The sequence below is a fragment of the Hippocampus comes genome, unplaced genomic scaffold, assembly GCF_001891065.2.
Source record: "Hippocampus comes isolate QL1 unplaced genomic scaffold, H_comes_QL1_v1.1 scaffold674, whole genome shotgun sequence".
Lineage (NCBI taxonomy): Eukaryota > Metazoa > Chordata > Actinopteri > Syngnathiformes > Syngnathidae > Hippocampus > Hippocampus comes.
Window position 1 is genome coordinate 19,142 of NW_017805878.1, and position 17,290 is coordinate 36,431.

At 47.2% G+C, this 17,290-nt stretch overlaps 2 protein-coding genes and 1 pseudogene across 3 annotated transcripts in view; 2 read left to right on the top strand and 1 right to left on the bottom strand.

The window, feature by feature from the left end:
• Window positions 1–2,018: 2,018 nt before the first annotated feature.
• psmb9a (proteasome 20S subunit beta 9a) lies at window positions 2,019–6,387 on the bottom strand. Its single transcript, XM_019888957.1, has 6 exons — window positions 6,245–6,387; window positions 5,780–5,847; window positions 5,224–5,355; window positions 4,821–4,950; window positions 3,379–3,520; window positions 2,019–2,606 (listed from the first exon to the last, which is right to left on the bottom strand). The coding sequence occupies exons 1-6, from the start codon at window positions 6,278–6,280 to the stop codon at window positions 2,479–2,481; spliced, it is 636 nt and encodes a 211-aa protein (XP_019744516.1). The 5' UTR covers window positions 6,281–6,387; the 3' UTR covers window positions 2,019–2,478.
• Window positions 6,388–7,805: 1,418 nt separating this feature from the next.
• Window positions 7,806–17,290, top strand: part of LOC109527185 (tapasin) — a 25,345-nt gene continuing 15,860 nt past the window's right edge. The window contains exons 1-8 of one of the 2 annotated variants that reach the window (XM_019888954.1): window positions 7,811–8,401; window positions 9,157–9,342; window positions 10,294–10,530; window positions 10,604–10,963; window positions 11,223–11,546; window positions 11,657–11,758; window positions 11,933–11,961; window positions 12,040–12,514. In XM_019888954.1, the coding sequence (XP_019744513.1) occupies window positions 8,332–8,401; window positions 9,157–9,342; window positions 10,294–10,530; window positions 10,604–10,963; window positions 11,223–11,546; window positions 11,657–11,758; window positions 11,933–11,961; window positions 12,040–12,051 (1,320 nt within the window). In that variant the 5' untranslated portion in view covers window positions 7,811–8,331 and the 3' untranslated portion in view covers window positions 12,052–12,514. Of the gene's footprint in view, window positions 8,402–9,156; window positions 9,343–10,293; window positions 10,531–10,603; window positions 10,964–11,222; window positions 11,547–11,656; window positions 11,759–11,932; window positions 11,962–12,039; window positions 12,515–17,290 lie in introns of those variants that run through there. The other variant, XM_019888955.1, reaches the window with a different exon arrangement.
• LOC109527186 (death domain-associated protein 6-like) lies at window positions 13,222–16,191 on the top strand (annotated as a pseudogene).

Sequence of the window (17,290 nt, forward strand, 5' to 3'; positions counted from 1 at the left end):
ATGACCCACATGAGGAACTGGTTCCCTCTGCTGCCGGTGCCCACCGCGCTGCGCAAACAAAAACAAGATGGGCGGTCACTTTACCAGAAGTTCTCGAACTTGGGTTGTCAGAAGGGTCTGCAAATGATTTGTGATTAACGTTTTATTTTTATTTACAAAGTGGTTTACCGACAAAATGGGCATCGAAACCCCCCCCACCCCCCCCAATAAACCACCAACTTCCCACGAAAGAAAACAGGAATTACTTTTTTTTTTCTTGAAAATGGGCATCTTTTTGATTCCTATAGGCATTTAGGCGTACACATGGTAATTATGTTTCATCGGCGCCTGGATTATGCAGGCATCTGACGTTTTGGGGGTCAGGATACTTCTCACCTTCCCACTGAGAACACGCCCATGAGAAGCAGTGCTGACAAGAAGTCATCTGGCCCGAAATCCTCACGCAGGTTGTCAATTACCTTGCTCGTGTAATACCGGATCTGGATCCCACCTTGGACACGCACACAAGAATAAATTCCCTCAACCCCGACATTTCCTTTAATTCTGTTTTATTTGGAGTACATTTTCCCATGCAACGTTGTAAATCAAGGGGACCACTCCTTGATTCAGTATTCCCCCGGCCCTCCCCTCATTCATTTCGACCCCTTCCTTTATCCTCATCGCGAAACTGTGTAACAATGGGGAGAAAGCAAAACCCTCCGAGCTGCAGGGCCAAGTCCGGCCTGTGCATGCGAAGCACCCTCATGAACAAAACTCGCGGCTTTTGTCGCTTCTGTCTCCGGCCACTCGGGGAGTCTGGCACGCCGACTTCCCACAGCGAGGCAGCGTTCAGCGAGGCTCCGGCGCACACGATCCAGCAGCGCGAGACCCCCGCCGCCTCGGGGCGGGGAGCGCGCTGTGCAAGGCGAGGAAACGAGCCGGCGCCGCGGGGAGCTCCCCGCCGAGGTTGACCAGGAAGGCGGCGGCCAGCGCCACGCAACACCGGAGAAGCGCGAACAGCCACACCGACAGCCAAAACGAGCTCCCCGCCCCCGGCGTCGGCGTCCGCGCCGTGGCCGCAACCAGGCAGGCGTCCGCGACCAGCGCCCAAAACGCAGCAAAAGCTTGGCGAAGTGCCGAACTCTTTTTCGCCATTGTCACGCACGTGCAGTTCGGGTGTCGAACTACCTCAAAGTGGAGCAAATCTGAGCTGCTTTCAAGTTCACGTTCACTTTCGGTTTCGTTTTACTTCTGGCGCATGAACGCCTCCAATATGAAAGCAGGGAAGAAAAGATATCAGATCTCGCCAAGTTAAACATTTTCTGTTTTGGTTTCGAGATGATTTTGGAAGACCCCCGTAAAGCAGTGGTCCCCGAACCATTGTTTGTGTCACGGACCGGTTGAAACAAATACATGTTGTTCGCAGAGCGGCAACCGTTTTTTTTTTCATGGCTTTTTAAATTGCCACTTTTAAAGCACTGAGATGCTTATGTTTCCGTGGACAGGGTGTGCAAACTCTGCTTGCATTTTTCATGCTTTGCACTTGAACAAGTCGCACCCAAGTCATCAAGTGGTTCAACGGGTCTCTTGTGTTGTCTTGTTTTCCGCAACAGCTTCCTCTTCCGCGTCGCTTCGGGCTAGGGGAGGAACTCCCTTGTCCAAATCGCTTCACCTTTGGAAGTCGTGGCTGCGCGCAAAAAGCCGTAGTGTTTGGTCCATTTGTGACAATTACTCTGTTTACCGCCAATTCTTTGATTTCTTGGCCGATATCTGTTGATTTCAACTTGCAAAACGATATTTGAAGGGAGACTCATGGACTAGAGTTGCGCACACTTCCCACATCACGTTTGATGGAGTCAATTCGCTCACAGTTTGCAGGTCAGGTTTGCCTCTGGCCCGGTCTCAAATGGGCTGAGGCTCAGTACAGGTCCGCTGACCGCTGGTTGAGGACCACTGCTGGAAAGTGAACTGGGAGATTTGTTTCTAAATTCATGATATATGTTGGAGATATGATTGTCAGCGCAGATGATAGATTCCGCTTTCCTGTTTTACAGCTGCTCACCAACTTTTATTTGAATAATCGATCAATGTCTTTTTTTATGAATAAAAAAAAAAAACATACAAAATTACATCCTTTATCATCCCAAAACAGGACATGATTTCAAAGTGACAGAAAGCGCACAAGATGGGGTTGTTTGGAAGTCGTGAACAGTCCTTCATGTTCTATCGGGTTCATGATTGTGCTTGATCCGCGGTGTCGACACGTTCCCACAATTTGTTGTTTGTGTTCCAGAAAAAGCCAGTCAATCGATTCAAACGGAAGACCCGTCTGTCTGAACTGTTGGCGACATCAAAAATATTGACAGGCAGGCACACGTGGCAATTTACATACAAGACATTTAAAGCTCAATTGTTCCACACGAGGTCTTCTTCGGGAACTTCAAAGTTAAGTCGCAGACACCGAAGGGGTCCAGGCAGGCTGCGTTGCATCGGCATGCGTCACTTGTCAAAGAAGGCGGGTAAGTCGTTCCCCAAAACGACTTTCTCCTGTGCACCGCTTTGGTCGATGGTGACTAGGTAGGCCACGCCTCCACTGGAGCCATCCCGGTTCATGGCCAAAGCGAGGGCTGAGAAAAAGACAGAGAACGCGATTGTTGCGATTGGGTTCCTGATTAATTTTGAAGTCCCTGGATTGTTTTTTTTTTTTCCCCCCTTGGTTGTGTTGTTCTTTGGCGTCTGTTGCAGTGGTGCCATGACTGAATCGAATGGAAAAGGCCCTCTTTCAAAAGACCCGACCGACCACGTTACTTCAAGAAGAAGGGCACACGAGATTTTATTTACATTGTGAAAATAGGTCAAGGATGTACGTGTGCATGACGTCAAGAATAATACTGCATCGTGATCAGTCCACTGCGATGCCCTCTGATGTATATGACTTGGCCACCAGAGGCAGTATAATACAATCGTTCAGACACACACACACACACACACACACACACACACACACAAAAAGAGTGTCACGGCTACCGCAGTTGACTCAGAACACTGCTGTAATATTCATTGTTCTTCGCAGAAGCTAAAGACTACGCACGCTGTTAAAATTGTCTGTCTACGTATGCTGACGCACCGTTTGTGTTCAAACGTCCATCGTGTGAAGCGTTATGCAACGCCGCCACGAGGGTGTTATTCGTGAGCCTGTTTACGGCATTTCCCTGTACGTGTTAGCATCAAGCTAGCAGAATCTAGGCAAAAGTACGGAGTTGTTTGAAATACATGTGACATTTTTGTTGTTTCGTGTTTAGTTTGATGGTCAGCCGGGAGTGGCGCGAAACGGCTCGGCGCCGCGTTTGGGTCAAGTTCTACACGTCGCAGATATGGCGTCACCAGGAAGGCACCTACTGTTCAGGACAAACTGCTGGCACTCCTCTCTGCTCATGCCGGGGCGGTACGCGGTGTCCACAAAGCCGTACACGTAAGTGCTGCCCGAGCCGCCCACGACGAAGGGTTGTCGCAGCAGGGCGCCGCTCAGCGTGGAAAACACCTGCCAGAGGACGGAAGGGCGACGTCAGGCAGAGGTGGGCCAAGAAAGTGCAAAGTTCAAGGGGCAAAAATCAAGCATGCCGACTCGATCCCTCGGCATAAAGAGAAATGAAGGGCCGTTCCATTTTGATTTTTGGCGGGGAGGAACGCCATTTGTTCCGGTCGTTTTCTGGACTTTTGACCTTTCTTGTGCTTGAACTCAACTTTGAAACCGAGTCTCTCTCTGTTCTGGACTTTCACTGTCTGCCTCCGCAACAGTGAGCAATCACCGCCCGAGATCGGGTCACAGGGAACGACTTGACTCGCCCGTAACTGGTTTATACGTTATGCGTCATGACCGCGATGCTGCCCTGTGTGCCTTGGCTCCTCACTCTATGCGGGCCTGAATCCAAAAGTGGCGGGTGGGGGCGATGCCGTCGCCCGCCGCTGATGAAATTCACTCGCATTTGTTGGGCGGCCCCCGGCAGGAAATGTCGAATTGCCTTTGCTTGGCGTTTAGTTTGACAGAAAATGTTTCGCTCGGGGTAAATGGCATTGAAGAACTGGAAGTCCCTTTCCTGATTCGTTTTTGCCAAAGTGCTCGTGATTATGAAGTGAGTCGAACGGAATTCCCTGGCCTTGTGCCGATACATCAGGCCACTTGTATCTCAGAACACCTCTGGAGCACTTGTACGGGCATTTTCTCCCCCAAGGTTTTGGTTTGGTTGGCGCTGTCATTTTGTTGGCTCGTTACATGGCCGTGACACTTGCAGTCACTATTTTGTACTCACGAGCCACAATTTGGTCCCTCCTCTCTAGACTTGAGGACAGGTATGCCCAATACGCGATCGACTCGGGACCAGTCCGCGAGCTACCGGTCAATGGCGAGGGGGTGTAGAGGGAGAACCCCACCCCCACTTGCCACTTGAATACCGATTCTCGTAGCAACCACTGTGCCATTTTTTTTTTTTTTTTTTTTATGGGTGTGTACCAGCCTATCATCAAAGTCAATGACTTTATTGTCTTTCGATGAAATGCACAACCGATCCAAAGGTGAGTTAATGTTTGGCGAGCTGGCAAAGTTAATACTTCTCTTGATGGAGTTTGTCGTGACTTGCCCGAAATGCGTGTGCATGTCCGTGTGTGTCCTTCTCTTGTAAAGGCCTCTTTTTGATCTCTCTGAATTGATTGTCGTCTAGCGCTGTGTGATCAAGGGGCATCCTTTTTCTTTTTTTTTTATATTTCATATATCAATAGATGTCCAGATGTAAAACACGGCCTGCGATGCTATTGCCCCAAACCAAAAAGAAAAAGGCGCTGACCTGCCCGCCGCCTCTTCTGTCCCAGCCGGCCACGATGAGATTTACGGACAGCTCGTCCCGATAGCGGTACGACGTGTTCTTGGCCAGGGTAGCGGCGGCGCCCACCCGCGGCTCCTCTTCGATCTCCAAGCTGCCGAAAGCAAAAGTTCAGAAGTTATCGTCCGAGTGCGGCCAGACGCGGGGCGAAAAACATTTGAAATGGACGTTCAACACATGTTGGGCTGGTCCTCACGTCCATTGGCTTTCGTAACTTGACTCTGAGCCTGAAAATGGAACTTTTTTCCCAAAATACTTTGGGTTGGACCCAACCTCAGAACAGAATCCCTTCTTGGTATTTGCATTTCCGATTGGAAATGGAAAGAGGTTCAAGCTTCACAACGCGAGGTTGTTGTACGCCGCGCACCTGTGAAGCTGCAGCTGATAGCTGGTGAGCTCGGCAAGCGCCTGAGCGTCCGCCGCAGAGCCGGACAGAGCGCAGTAGATCTTTGGGTGGAGGGCTACCAGCTTGTTCATCACACGGTTCACCACGGAATCTCTGCATGGATGGGCGACACGGTCACGATGCAGGACGGCGCGTACGCTGTTGCCTGATCGAGAGAGAGAGCGAGAGAGCAGCGACCCCATTTCCAGGTTCTTCCAGAAATCGGATGTCGTTTGGACGATGCTTTGCCTTGACTCGCCGGCGGCGCAACATTTGAGAGACAGGCACTGTATGGTGGCAGCTACACTCAATTCGAGTCACTTTGCGGCGGTTTGGCCAATAGTAGCTTGAAGGCTTCTGGAATTTCAACAATGACGCCAAGTCTTTGAATTCACTTGATACGGTCTTTCAGCCGCAGTTCAATAACTTACTGCTTGTTTTTTTGGGGGGGTGGGCAGGGGGATTGAAATGACCCCGGAAAGTTTGAATGCGTGCGCGTGAGCATGCGTGTGTTGCCGCGGAGGCAGTGGGCAGGCACCTGGCGGTGACGCGCGAATCCGAGCCCAGCACGACCCCGCCGTCGAACTCGATGGCGACGATTGTCGTCTGCGAAGCAAAAAAAGAAAAGAAAAGAGCAACATATTGTGTCAGATATTCCTCGCAATGGTCTTGCACACAAATACGCGTTGTCGGGAGTGTCTACCCCTCCATGCGAAATTCGACAGCCAAATGAAACTGTCGAGTGTTCATTGTTCGCGGCCTTAGAAGTTGAAAAGTGATGGACTTCTACCGGGTACTTTTGGGAATGGCCTCGTGCGTGGGGAAAGGGGAGCCACGATCAGCCACAAGCAAACTGTCAAGACGGGGAGCGCGCTCACGTCGGAGCTGCCGTCAGCGGCAGCTCCTGCTCGCACGCTCGCAGGCGGAGGCGCTCGCATCACCTCGCGGCAGGAAATTCCGCGGCTCTTCCCTCTCGCCGAGGTGAGCGCACGGATGGACTCACCCCGGTTTGCACCTCCTCGGATCGCGTGGCCGACATGCTCTCCGAACCTCGCCGCGTCCTCCTCCAGACGAGACTGCGGGACGAGTCCGACGTCGAGTGCCAGCAGAGCGCCAGCAGAGCGCCGCCTTCAAAGGTGAAAGTGAAAGTATCGCTGGCGGGTGGATTGTTCAGTCATTGCGAAACAAGTTAGCGGGAGGGCGTGGAAGAATAACTCACAAATCGAAAGAAAAATGTTTCGACGGATGGAGTCGCTCTCGAGTAGAAGAAAGTTGATTGCCATTTGCGCAAGTCACAAACGTGTCTCCGTGTCATGTTGACCAAGGATTTCTGTCGAGTTGTTCAGAACCGAACCGAATCATGTTTTGGATTCCAGAAATGCAGGCTCAGACAAAGTGCGAAAACAAAAATATTTATTGCAGAAATGTACAGGCTGAAATCGCTGGCCACAAGGAGCCAGGAAAAACAAACAAACAAACAAATAAAAAAAATATATATTTTCATAAAACAAAAAGCGCTTGCAAAGGCAAAGTACAAGGGAACAATGAGAAGAAGTCCAATAACGCCAAATATAACATCAGAATCAATAAAAAAACAATCATGAAAATACTTCCAAAGTTCAACGGCAAAACGAGAGCGAAAGGTCAAGAATGCAACAGCGAGCAAAGTCAATCATCCGACAGAGACTTGGCCGCGCTACAAAGCTTGGCGAGGCTCGATGGGGAACCGGCGGAGCGGGTGCGCCTGCCGGAGGGCGACGCCCTTCGCTGCGGCCGGAGCTCAAACACAATCAAAACAAGACAGAGCATGATTTCTCTGAAATCAGGTGACCCTGCTGCGTGGTTCAAAACGTCCGATTTCCATGACACAGTTCCAATTGCTACACGTACGTCAACGTCGCCGACATATTGCATGTGGAAAAGTGGAGCATCGCCTTAAGAGAAGAGTGACTCAACGTTGGATATACTGTACCTGTATATGTATATGTATGTGTGTGTGTTCTTTTGCATAAAAGTGTGCTGTACAGTAGCAATGAACTCAACTTGCCTCACAAGCAAAATATTTTTTCAGATAGTGAGCATTTTTTTTCAAAAAAGAAGGTATGCCTTATGACAGTCATTTTAGCCTCATGCTCACAAACAATGTAATTTGCCACAGACAGGCTAATAAATAGCATCTGTGTTGGGGCAACACAGGTAGATCATGTCACGATTCTCACCGGCATACTTTCTTTATCCTTTGCAAAGCTCTACTTTTATATTAAGGATGTTTCCCCACACAAAACTATGAATTTACTCGTACTGTATTTGATTGACACTGGTCTTCACTTTTGGGCCACCAGCCACTATTGACGCAGTCAGGCTTCGGATTGATAGTTGCAGTGTGAGAACCATTTTCACTGACCCCATTTTTTTAGCACAAACAGTGGAGCACCGCATATAGACAGGCAATATCACAATGCTTGTAGCCATATATTCTTCATCCTGAGCGGGCTAAAAAAAATTAAAATATTGCCTCTTATTGAATGACAAGGAAAAGAGGTGTCTCTTCCATTTGTCTGTATGACTGTACTATACTGCCCCTCGGTGGTCAGTGTGGCACACCAGAAGGAGTTGCACTATGATTTGAATTGAAGGAACGAATTATCGTCGTACTGCAAAGCACCAACCAGCTAGCTGCATGAGACAGAGTCACCCCTAAAACGTGCCAGTTTCACCATGGGCGAGAATTATTTTGTAGCTGTGTATGTCCATCAGTCTTGTAGTCTTGTAGTCCATGGCGTAGTTTTAGGAAAGCATGCCAAAGATTAGTTACACACACTAGTGAACTGTTTTAAAATGGGTGAAAAATGAGGTAATCTCATTCAGTAACTTCTGTTCACTTTGCTGGTGTTTTCTTTTCTATTTTGCACCCTTGCCGTAAATGGAAAGTTGACGCTCTTCTGCGAACTTGCGGCGAAGAGTGAAAGCGAAAGTATTTGTCGGGTGGGAGAGACTGGCTAAAGACAGACGTCTGACTGTTGCTCGTCTCCTTTTTGCCGAAAAAAAATAACAAAAAGAAGACGAAAGCTAGAACAAGACGAAGCAAGGATGAGAGGAACAACTACGACGAACTTCTGGACCATGTCGACTGTCTTTCTGCTCAGCTCCTTCGTCCACGGTATGCGACACTACCCTCGACAGACATTTTAAAAAAACGTTTAAAATGTACTTTCCCGGAAAAAAAAATTCCACCCAAATATACCGAACGATGCTCAAGAGCTTTTCATCCTAGGCTGTGGTTTTATTAATTACCATATACACGCATATGCAACGTTATGACGACTACAACTTCCTTTTCCACACGTTATGAACCGAATTTTGTGCGCACGCCCCTTGTGGCTAAATTTCGTGATTGCAACTGACTTTTGCTGGATGTACGTATCTCAGAATTCAACAACAATGAGACCAGCTGAAACTTTTTAAAGTAGAGTATTTAAAAATATATTTTAGAAAGTCTGTAACCATTGTAAATAGCACAGCCACCTTATGCTTCATATATGCAGTTGCATATGTGCTTGTATCTATATCTTATATTTATATTGCATTCTATACTGCGTACAGTTCTTTTTCTGAAACATTTATTTATTTTGTGCATGCAATACTTTGTTTTTTTTCTTTTCTACCCCCCCCCCAATTTTGCTGCTGTAGACTGAAAATTTCCCCATTGTGGGACAAATAAAGGTTACTTATCTTATCTTATCTTATCTTGATTTCATCTTGACAGGGTACAACTGCACAACTTGAATTGACTTATTCAGTTCATGTTAAATATACTGCCTTCTTTTCAACTGTTGCTCTGCTCAAGGAAGCAACATAAATACTCGATGATGCCTAAAACGCATTATTTGTTATCTGATTGTGGCCTTTCCACAGCCTTTGGCAGCCACTCCTGTCCTGGGCTGGAGTGCTGGTATTTGAATGAGAAAGTGGCTCGAGGAGGTCTGACGGCGCCCCCAAGCCAGGAGAAGTCCCTGCTTCACATCAGTGCAGAAGGCCACCATGCACCCAGCCTTGAAGATTTGGCCGACCCCAGCTTCCTGAGAGTCTATTCTGTTGCCGGTCTGTTGGCGTGTGCAATCAGAATCCTTGTCGTTTTACATGCATTGGCAAAATTGCTGCTACCCTTTCATGAAAACACCTTGAATTGGAGGAAAGCACTCTGAGCTTTGGACGCTCTATTCCGAAACCCGGTCTTGGTCACAGTAGGCTGCAGGTTTGGCTGGAGTATACAGTAGCTTGAAAAGCTTCATTGTAGGATGCACCAATTCAAGCCACCCTGTGTCAGATGGAGCAAAGCAGCCTCAGAACATACCGGACCAAGCTTTTTGAGATTGGAAAATATGATCGGCCCCAGAAGGACTCCAAAGTCATATTTTCTTGTAGTGTGCATGGAGTCAAGACACAGTGATGCAGCAAAGCAAGCCCCGGGACATTAGTGAGATCAGTCGCTCTGATAGAGGGCAGCACATTTGCCTCTGTAATTTCTTCATGACCTGAACCGATTTCCTTGGAGCCCACGCGGATTCACGACAGTGTCTGCCGGATGCGGCAAATTAACCCCAGAACTTAGCCAAGCCTGTTCTTTTTATGTCAAGCTGATGTGACTTTGTATCGGGATACTTGAGGGACCATTGTTTTGTATTCTGACTTGAATGAAAGGATAAGCAGCTATTTAGCCTCCACGTGTAGGACATCATGGGACTGTAAACAAAAGTTGACTGGAGGTCACTACTGGCTTCGATTCACCGGCACTGGTGAGCTGAGTTGAATTCAAAAGGGTTCTTCTTCAGTTGTAAATTTAAGATGTGAAGTAAGTACCTCATGCGACCCCCACCGAGGGAAACGCCCACCAAAGTTGTAACTAACGAGACTCCAGATGCCCAATTTCGAACTGAAGAAAACCTTTGGGTTTGAGGTGAAATGTCTTCCGCAACCAGGAAGTACTGACCTCCATTCAACTTTGGCAGGTGTAGTGAGGCTGTCTTTGACTGAATCGCTGCTTTTGGTCAGATCCGGCGGCGACTCTGTGCCACCGCTCACGCAAAGGCGCCGCCCGCAAGCCCCACTGTGAGCTCAGCCGCTTCCAGCCGCAGTTCTCCACTCTCACATGGGCCGCTTCTCTGGCAGATGGGCTCAGCCCTTTATACCTACAAGCCGATTGGTTTTCTGCGGCTGTTCAGGACTTGGAGGGACGGCATGGCACGTCCAGCATCATGCGCGCGGCCACCGGAACCAACGAGCTGGACGGTAAAGACCGCGGTTTTGCGTCGCTCGGCTCGGAGAAGTTCTCACGTGCGTCCTTTTCTGTTTCCCTCCTTAGTGGTTCTCACCGTGACCTCCAGCACACTGGTGGTGCAGTCCAGACTTGGGGAGCCGGTGCTGCTGGACTGCCAGTTCTGGACTAACACCGCTTCGCCCCTCTGCGGCTCCGGCTTTGCCGTGGAGTGGCGCTACCAGTACCGAGGCGACGGCCGACTGCTTCTGGCTTACGACGGAAAATCGGACCGGGTGTCTCAATCGCCGGAGGAAGGCACCATGCTGGACTTTGAGGGGCTGCACCGGAAGGGCAACGCGTCCCTGGTGCTGCAGGAAGCCCAAGTACACCACTCCGGAATGTACATCTGCATGGTGTACCTGCCGCACCTTCTGGCGCAGGTTACCATTCAGCTGGAGATCGCAGGTGAGCTATCATTAACATTCGTACGTCGCGCAAATGTCCTTCATTTTCATTTTTGTCAATGAATATCATCCGTCAGCTTGCAGGGCGCGTTGTAAACAGTAGTTTGACAATTGTAGTTTACTGTCAGCCACGACTCAACACGCAAACCAACCGGCTTATGATGTCACTTACTTGGCCACGCAAGGCACACATCCAAGACACGAATGGAAACAGAGAACGGCAACGCGCACGGTTTACAACTCCACTTCCACCCTCCTAGAACCTCCCTCCCTGTCCATCCACCCATCCTCGTTGCCCGTCACCGCTCCCGGGCAGATTTTGACAGTTCACTGCGAGGCCTCGGGCTTTGCCCCCCATTCCCTGGAGCTCAACTGGCAGTGGAAAGGCCCAGATGGCAAGACCAGGTCATTGGGACCCGGTCGCCTCACCGGTCACAGGCAGGCCTGGGACGGCACCTACAGCCAGGACACCCGGTTGGAGCTCGACACGTCTGATCCGGAGCTGGGCGGCGGGGGGGAGCTCACCTGTGTCGCCGAGCATTCCGGAGGTACGCGGCGTGCCAGCGTGGCCCTCAGAGTCATCGGTAATATTATGGAACGTTTCCTCTATAAATCCGGATTTTTTAAAAATGTATTTTTTTGATCAGATCAGCCTGTTTCGGATGTAGTCCAAAAATGACTCTTGTCCTCTCAGGTTTCAGCACACCCTCCATCGAAGACTCCATGGCGATGGTGGGCGTGGCCCTGGTGCTCTACGGCTTCATCAAGTTCGTCTCTTGGACCTTCCTCCCCTCAGGTGGCCAAAATTTGCTCATCTAATGTGCATGTAGGGTGAAGTCTCCTTGCCAATGTTTTGCCAAGTTACCCTTTGCACCTTTGAGGCAGCCACCAAGAGCAAAACAAAAAAGAACGTAGTTACGCTTATGCAAGCCTTGGCCTCAAAGTGAATGTCTTTTATCGTTTTCTGTAGGTTCAACTGACGCAGAGGAAACCGACAAGGTGAGGTTCTTTCTCAAACAAAATGTCAAGCCAAATGTTTTGTCCGTATTTGAACTCTTAACGTTGAACTCTCTGCAGAAAGAGAAGTGAAGAGGCTTTGCCGATTTGTGGCGTGACACTGGAAAATCCAAACACCGTTGTGCGTTTCAATACATTTGACTTACTTTCCTTTCCTTGTTACACCTTATTGTCATTGTGACAACCAACAAGACTTTGTTTTGTAAAATACAAAAATGAAAAATTAAGTCTTTTCTGCTAGTCTCTGATTTTAATCACGAACGTTGCTGTGTGTTTTGAGGATTTGAAATGTACAACAGCAAAGTAGAATAACGCGTTTAAGCTCAAATGAGTGCTCGAGAAAGTTGCCAGGTTTGTTTATTTTATCTAATACATGTTTGTTTATTGTGATATTGCTTTTAATTTAAGTGTCACAAAAATAAAATAAGATTCTGAACTCACGGTACATCAAACTCAATTTATTGCTGTCCTTCTGTTGATAATCATTGACCTGGATGTGGGACTTTGAATTAATAAAGGACGAGATCAGACTTCAGTTTGGATCGAAACGTTTGTATCATGAGTAAGTTTAAAAAAAATCATTTTGCTTTTTTCCTTCATATGTATCATTCGTGTGTGCCCGTGTGAGGGTTTCTTCCATCCAAACAGCCCAATGTCCCGCGTGCTGTAAATGTTGAACGTATCGAAGATTTGTCCACAGAGATGTTATCATTTGCCAGAGAGAAAGTCTGTAACCGACACACTAGGATTCTTCGTCCGTCACCTCATTGAGTGTTCTGCACTGTGCTCTTCTTGCAGTCTGTTTTACAGAACGGCAACTTTTTGTGAGAGTAGCAAGAGTGCTTAATTCTAGTCATTTAAAGACGACTGGGTTTTACCCAGGAACTGGTGAACATTCAGTGATACCCTTTGAAACCTTTTCCAGCATCTTGCAGGGTGATTAAGTGATTTTTGTGCAAGCCACGGAAGAAAGTTTGCAATTTTGCGGCACATTTTTCGCCACAATTTCAAGAAGTAATCCAATGAGCAAGAATCATGCAAGAGACAAAAAAAAAGATGTGGTGCGCTGACAGGCGTTGAGTTTGTCACCTTTCTTTATAGTGTGCCCAATCAAAGCATCGAATTAATTGTGTGAAATGATTTTAAAGAGACTATTCTGTTTGTGTGCTGTTCCGTGACATTCCAAGGGTTCAACGTACGTTCTTGGAAACGTATTTTCATTGTAGAAGCACACAACAAGTTACCCTCCGGTACAGAGGGTGGCGCTGGTGCACAACTTATGCTATACGCCGACTGCTCGTTGAAGACGATCTTTCATCGTCTAGAATTTTTTTTCTTTTTAATGTTGTTTCGATGGATATAAAAATCCCGGAACCGAGACATATCATCTTGTTAGATAGCACCGGGTTCTCGACGAGACTAGAATTTATCAGTTTTTTTTTTCAAATCCCGGCAAGTTTGCGACGATCTTATTACTCCGCGTGAAGTCGCGCGCTAACTAGGGCGCTCATGCTAACGTAAGCTAACGTGGGGCAGTTGTTGGACAATGCCCGGTGGGGGTCGAGGTCCCGTCCTGAATATCATCTCGCCCTAACAAGTTGGTATACGTCGAAATGTTGGTCGTATTTTTACTTGATTTATTTGTCATTGTGTTAAAAAAGAGGGCCTTTGTGCTCGCGTTGTGTCCTGTGTGTAGCTTTATTAACTTCCTTCTTTCCCGGTTGGTATACGTCAAAATGTTGGTCGTATTTTTACTTCATTTATTTGTCATTGTGTTAAAAAAAGAGGGCCTTTGTGCTCGCGTTGCGTCCTGTGTGTAGCTTTATTAACTTCCTTCTTTCCCTTCTCAGCTTCGTTGGCGTGCTCGAACGACGTCTCCGACGTTTTCAATGGCAAAAATAAATTTGTGAAATAGCCTACATGCTCCCTCTTTGAGGACTTTTAGAATGAGCCTCGCTGAGTCAACAAAAGTCACTTTGTGATCGCTATATATTACTGTCCTTATTGATTACAGAACAACGTCTACAAGTCCCCTCGTTACTCGTCTTTTGTGTGGATCAATAGTATTTACATAGTGCTATTACACAATATGTATATACCGTATGAAAACTGTCTAAAATGCCCATGAGTAAGTGCTTGGCGCCAGAGGCAAGGAAAAAGTCCCTCTCAGGAAGAAACCTTGAATAGAAGACGATGCTCTCTGTGACATCAAAAGATGGTCATACTTGTCTATGTTATGTTCCAATTCCTCTTTATATTTGGTTTCTCAAAGAAGCATCCCCCAACATGGCAGACGTCATCGTCGTGGATGAAGAGGACGTCCCTCGGCCGCCGTCCTCAACTTTGGCCTCGTCGTCCTCGCCCCGCCGAGTACAGTTGACCACCCCAACCCACGTCACCCAGTCGCCTTTCGCTTCGGCCAGCAAGAACAAGCACGTTCTGCAGGCGGAGAATCACAAGTTGTTCTCTGAGGTCGTGGCGCAGTCGCTCTGTAAACACTTCTTTAGGCACACCAGCACAATCCTCATGAGACCGGATGTTTTTGTTTGATAGTCTTGCAGGACTATGGACGTGGACATCTCCAAGAGACAGTAGTGAAAGCAGTTGCGAATGATTAGATTAGATTAGATATCCTTTATTTGTCCCACACTGGGGAAATTGAATACCTCTCTCGCTTTGTTCATTTATTTATTGATATGTCTATTTGACAGCATTAAAGTTCAGGACAAAAGCAGACTTTTAGAGCTGGAAAAACTGGTGCAGGTCTTCAGTGTCCACATGTCCTTGCCGCCAGGGTGCTGCCATAGATGTCTCGTTCCCTGATGTTTGTGTTGTCTGTTTCCTGCTTCCCTTCAGTTTATGGAGCACGTCGTGGCCGTGACCCAGGACTGCCCTCAGGTGTTGGAATACCTGAAGATGAACCACGCCAAAGCCCGTACAGACTACCTGTCGTCAGTGGAGTTCCGTAACAGTTTGGGCCGATGTTTGACCCGCCTGGAGGCCAAGCGTTCCAGGGTATTTGTCTACATCTATGAGCTGTGCATGGTGCTCAAGCAGCACAAAGACAGGAGCAGGAAGAAGAAGAACCTTGAGACCCCCTCTACTTCCGCATCGGATTGTCTTCACTCTACCTCGTTAAAAAGTGAAAGCCAGACTGCCGAGACAGGCGCGCAAGTACAAGGGGGAAACCCAGCGGCCCAAGACGAGAAGCCTTCTACGTCGGGTCTCCAGAAAGACCAGCAGAAAGTGGAGGAAAAGGCAAGCAGGGCCTCCAGGAAGCAGGTTAGTGTCTCCGTTTTCAATTTGAGCTCCATTTAAAATTTGTTTATCGAGCACAAGTTGTTGCAAGGCTCTTGACATATGGAGCAGATCCAGAACCACACTCGTTACCGATGAGGAGACCCACTGAACCCTGCATGAGCGAGCACAAGGCGACATACTCGAGGATAAAAAAAACAAACCAAAACCCCTCAATAGTAGACATGTGACATGTTGTTGACATTTCGTAGAATATTCTAAAAACCATGCAAGGGTCACTTCAAATGCCTCTAAAATCTTCCATAAAAAATCAATTCACAATAAATAAAAATAAACGTAAGTGTACATGACCTATTCAATTGCCCGCACTGCTCTTCTCACTAATCTTAAATCATTTGTGTGAATTAAGTTGAGTTGAAGGGCAAGTGTTCCCATTTGAAACTTCACGGTCATTTTTACCCGTTGACGTCTCCGAATTTTGACCTGCGTGAGAAATTGGTGGATATTTTTCACTGGAAGTTGTCAGCCAGTCGAAGAAGTGGCTTCCCTGCTGTGCTTGCACTTCCAGATTGCGTATCTGGAGAACCTGCTGAAAGTCTACGACGACGAGATCTGACGCCTGCAGCGGACCCGGACCGAACTCTCGCTGGAAGACCTGGATGCCGAGGACTCTCTGTACATTCAGGAGCACAAACTCAAGCGCAAGGTCGGCCTTGCTTTGGTCCGGAATGCTTCCCTCCCGCCAAGCCCACGTCGCGAACTCCTCGCTCTCCTTTGCTCCTCGCGCAGATGATGAAGATCTACAACAAGCTGTGCGAGCTGAAGGACTGCAGCTCGCTGACAGGGCGAATCCTCGAGCGCAAAATCCTCTACAGTGACACTAGCTATCCTGAGATCAGCAGGAAGGTGAGGGTGTGTCGTCCGCATCCAAACTCATAAAATTACGATGATGATGTCATTGTCACTCATGAGCTGAGCGTGTTTTCCTCATTGACAGCACTTGGGAAACACACACAAAAAAAAGAGCAACGACAACAACTCCTCCTCTTATGACAAAGTGGTATTGTGGTACTATAGTCAACGTTTAACCAGCATTTTAACAGTTTGGGGTTTTTCACGTTAGTTCGATGTTATTTTGTTTTGATGTTGGTATTTTTTGTTTCATAAGCAGTGATGAAAGTCCTCCGGATTTGAACATTTTCATGAAAATCCCTCTGGAAAATTGAGCATAAATTGCCTAAAATTAATCCGGATATTAGTTGACAACATTGAACGAACACGCGTTTTGAGTTCGTTGTTTTGCTTTCGCGAGCGTAGCCATGTTGAGGCACGAACACTAGTAACAGTAAAGAGATTATCGTCTCTTTATAAACACACTTGCTATAAACCCCAGTGGAACGAATAAAAGACGCCGTGGACAGTTGTTGTAGTGAAATATATATATTTGGACAAAAAGGGAAACACACAGATGAGCAGAAAAACGTGTCCGTCCGACTTTGAGCGTCGTGTCGTCTCGGCTAGCTTAGCTTAGCTGTTGTCGTAGCTCAAAGCTTCTTTGATCTGTGACGTCGGTTGCGTCGGCGCTGATTGGTTGAAACCAAAAGACGCACGCGTGTGTACATTTTTTTCCGGAATTTGGAGGAAAGTCCACTTTCATCTCTAAATAAGTTTTATTTTTGCGAAAATGCTTGGTTTTAGTTTCTTTTTTATTAGTTTTAGTATTAGTTTTGTATGGTATATTTGTCGAGCGCAACTTAAAAAAAAAAAAAAGATATGTAACATCATTAAGTGTTATGTAGTAAACTACAGTTCGCAAACAACCGTTCGGAGTTTTTTCTCTACAGCCGTACATAATAATTAAGTAATGACATTTAAAATAGTTGATTGACAAAGATGAAAATGGAAGACATTATGGGTAGTTTCAGTTGTCGTTTAGGTTTTGTTCATGAAAATTATTAATTAAATTTTTTTTGTTTTGTTTTATTAGTTGGTTAGCTTTCGTTAACTTTGCTAAGCTTGCATTTAACAAGTGAAGAAAGTCATTTTAACCTGT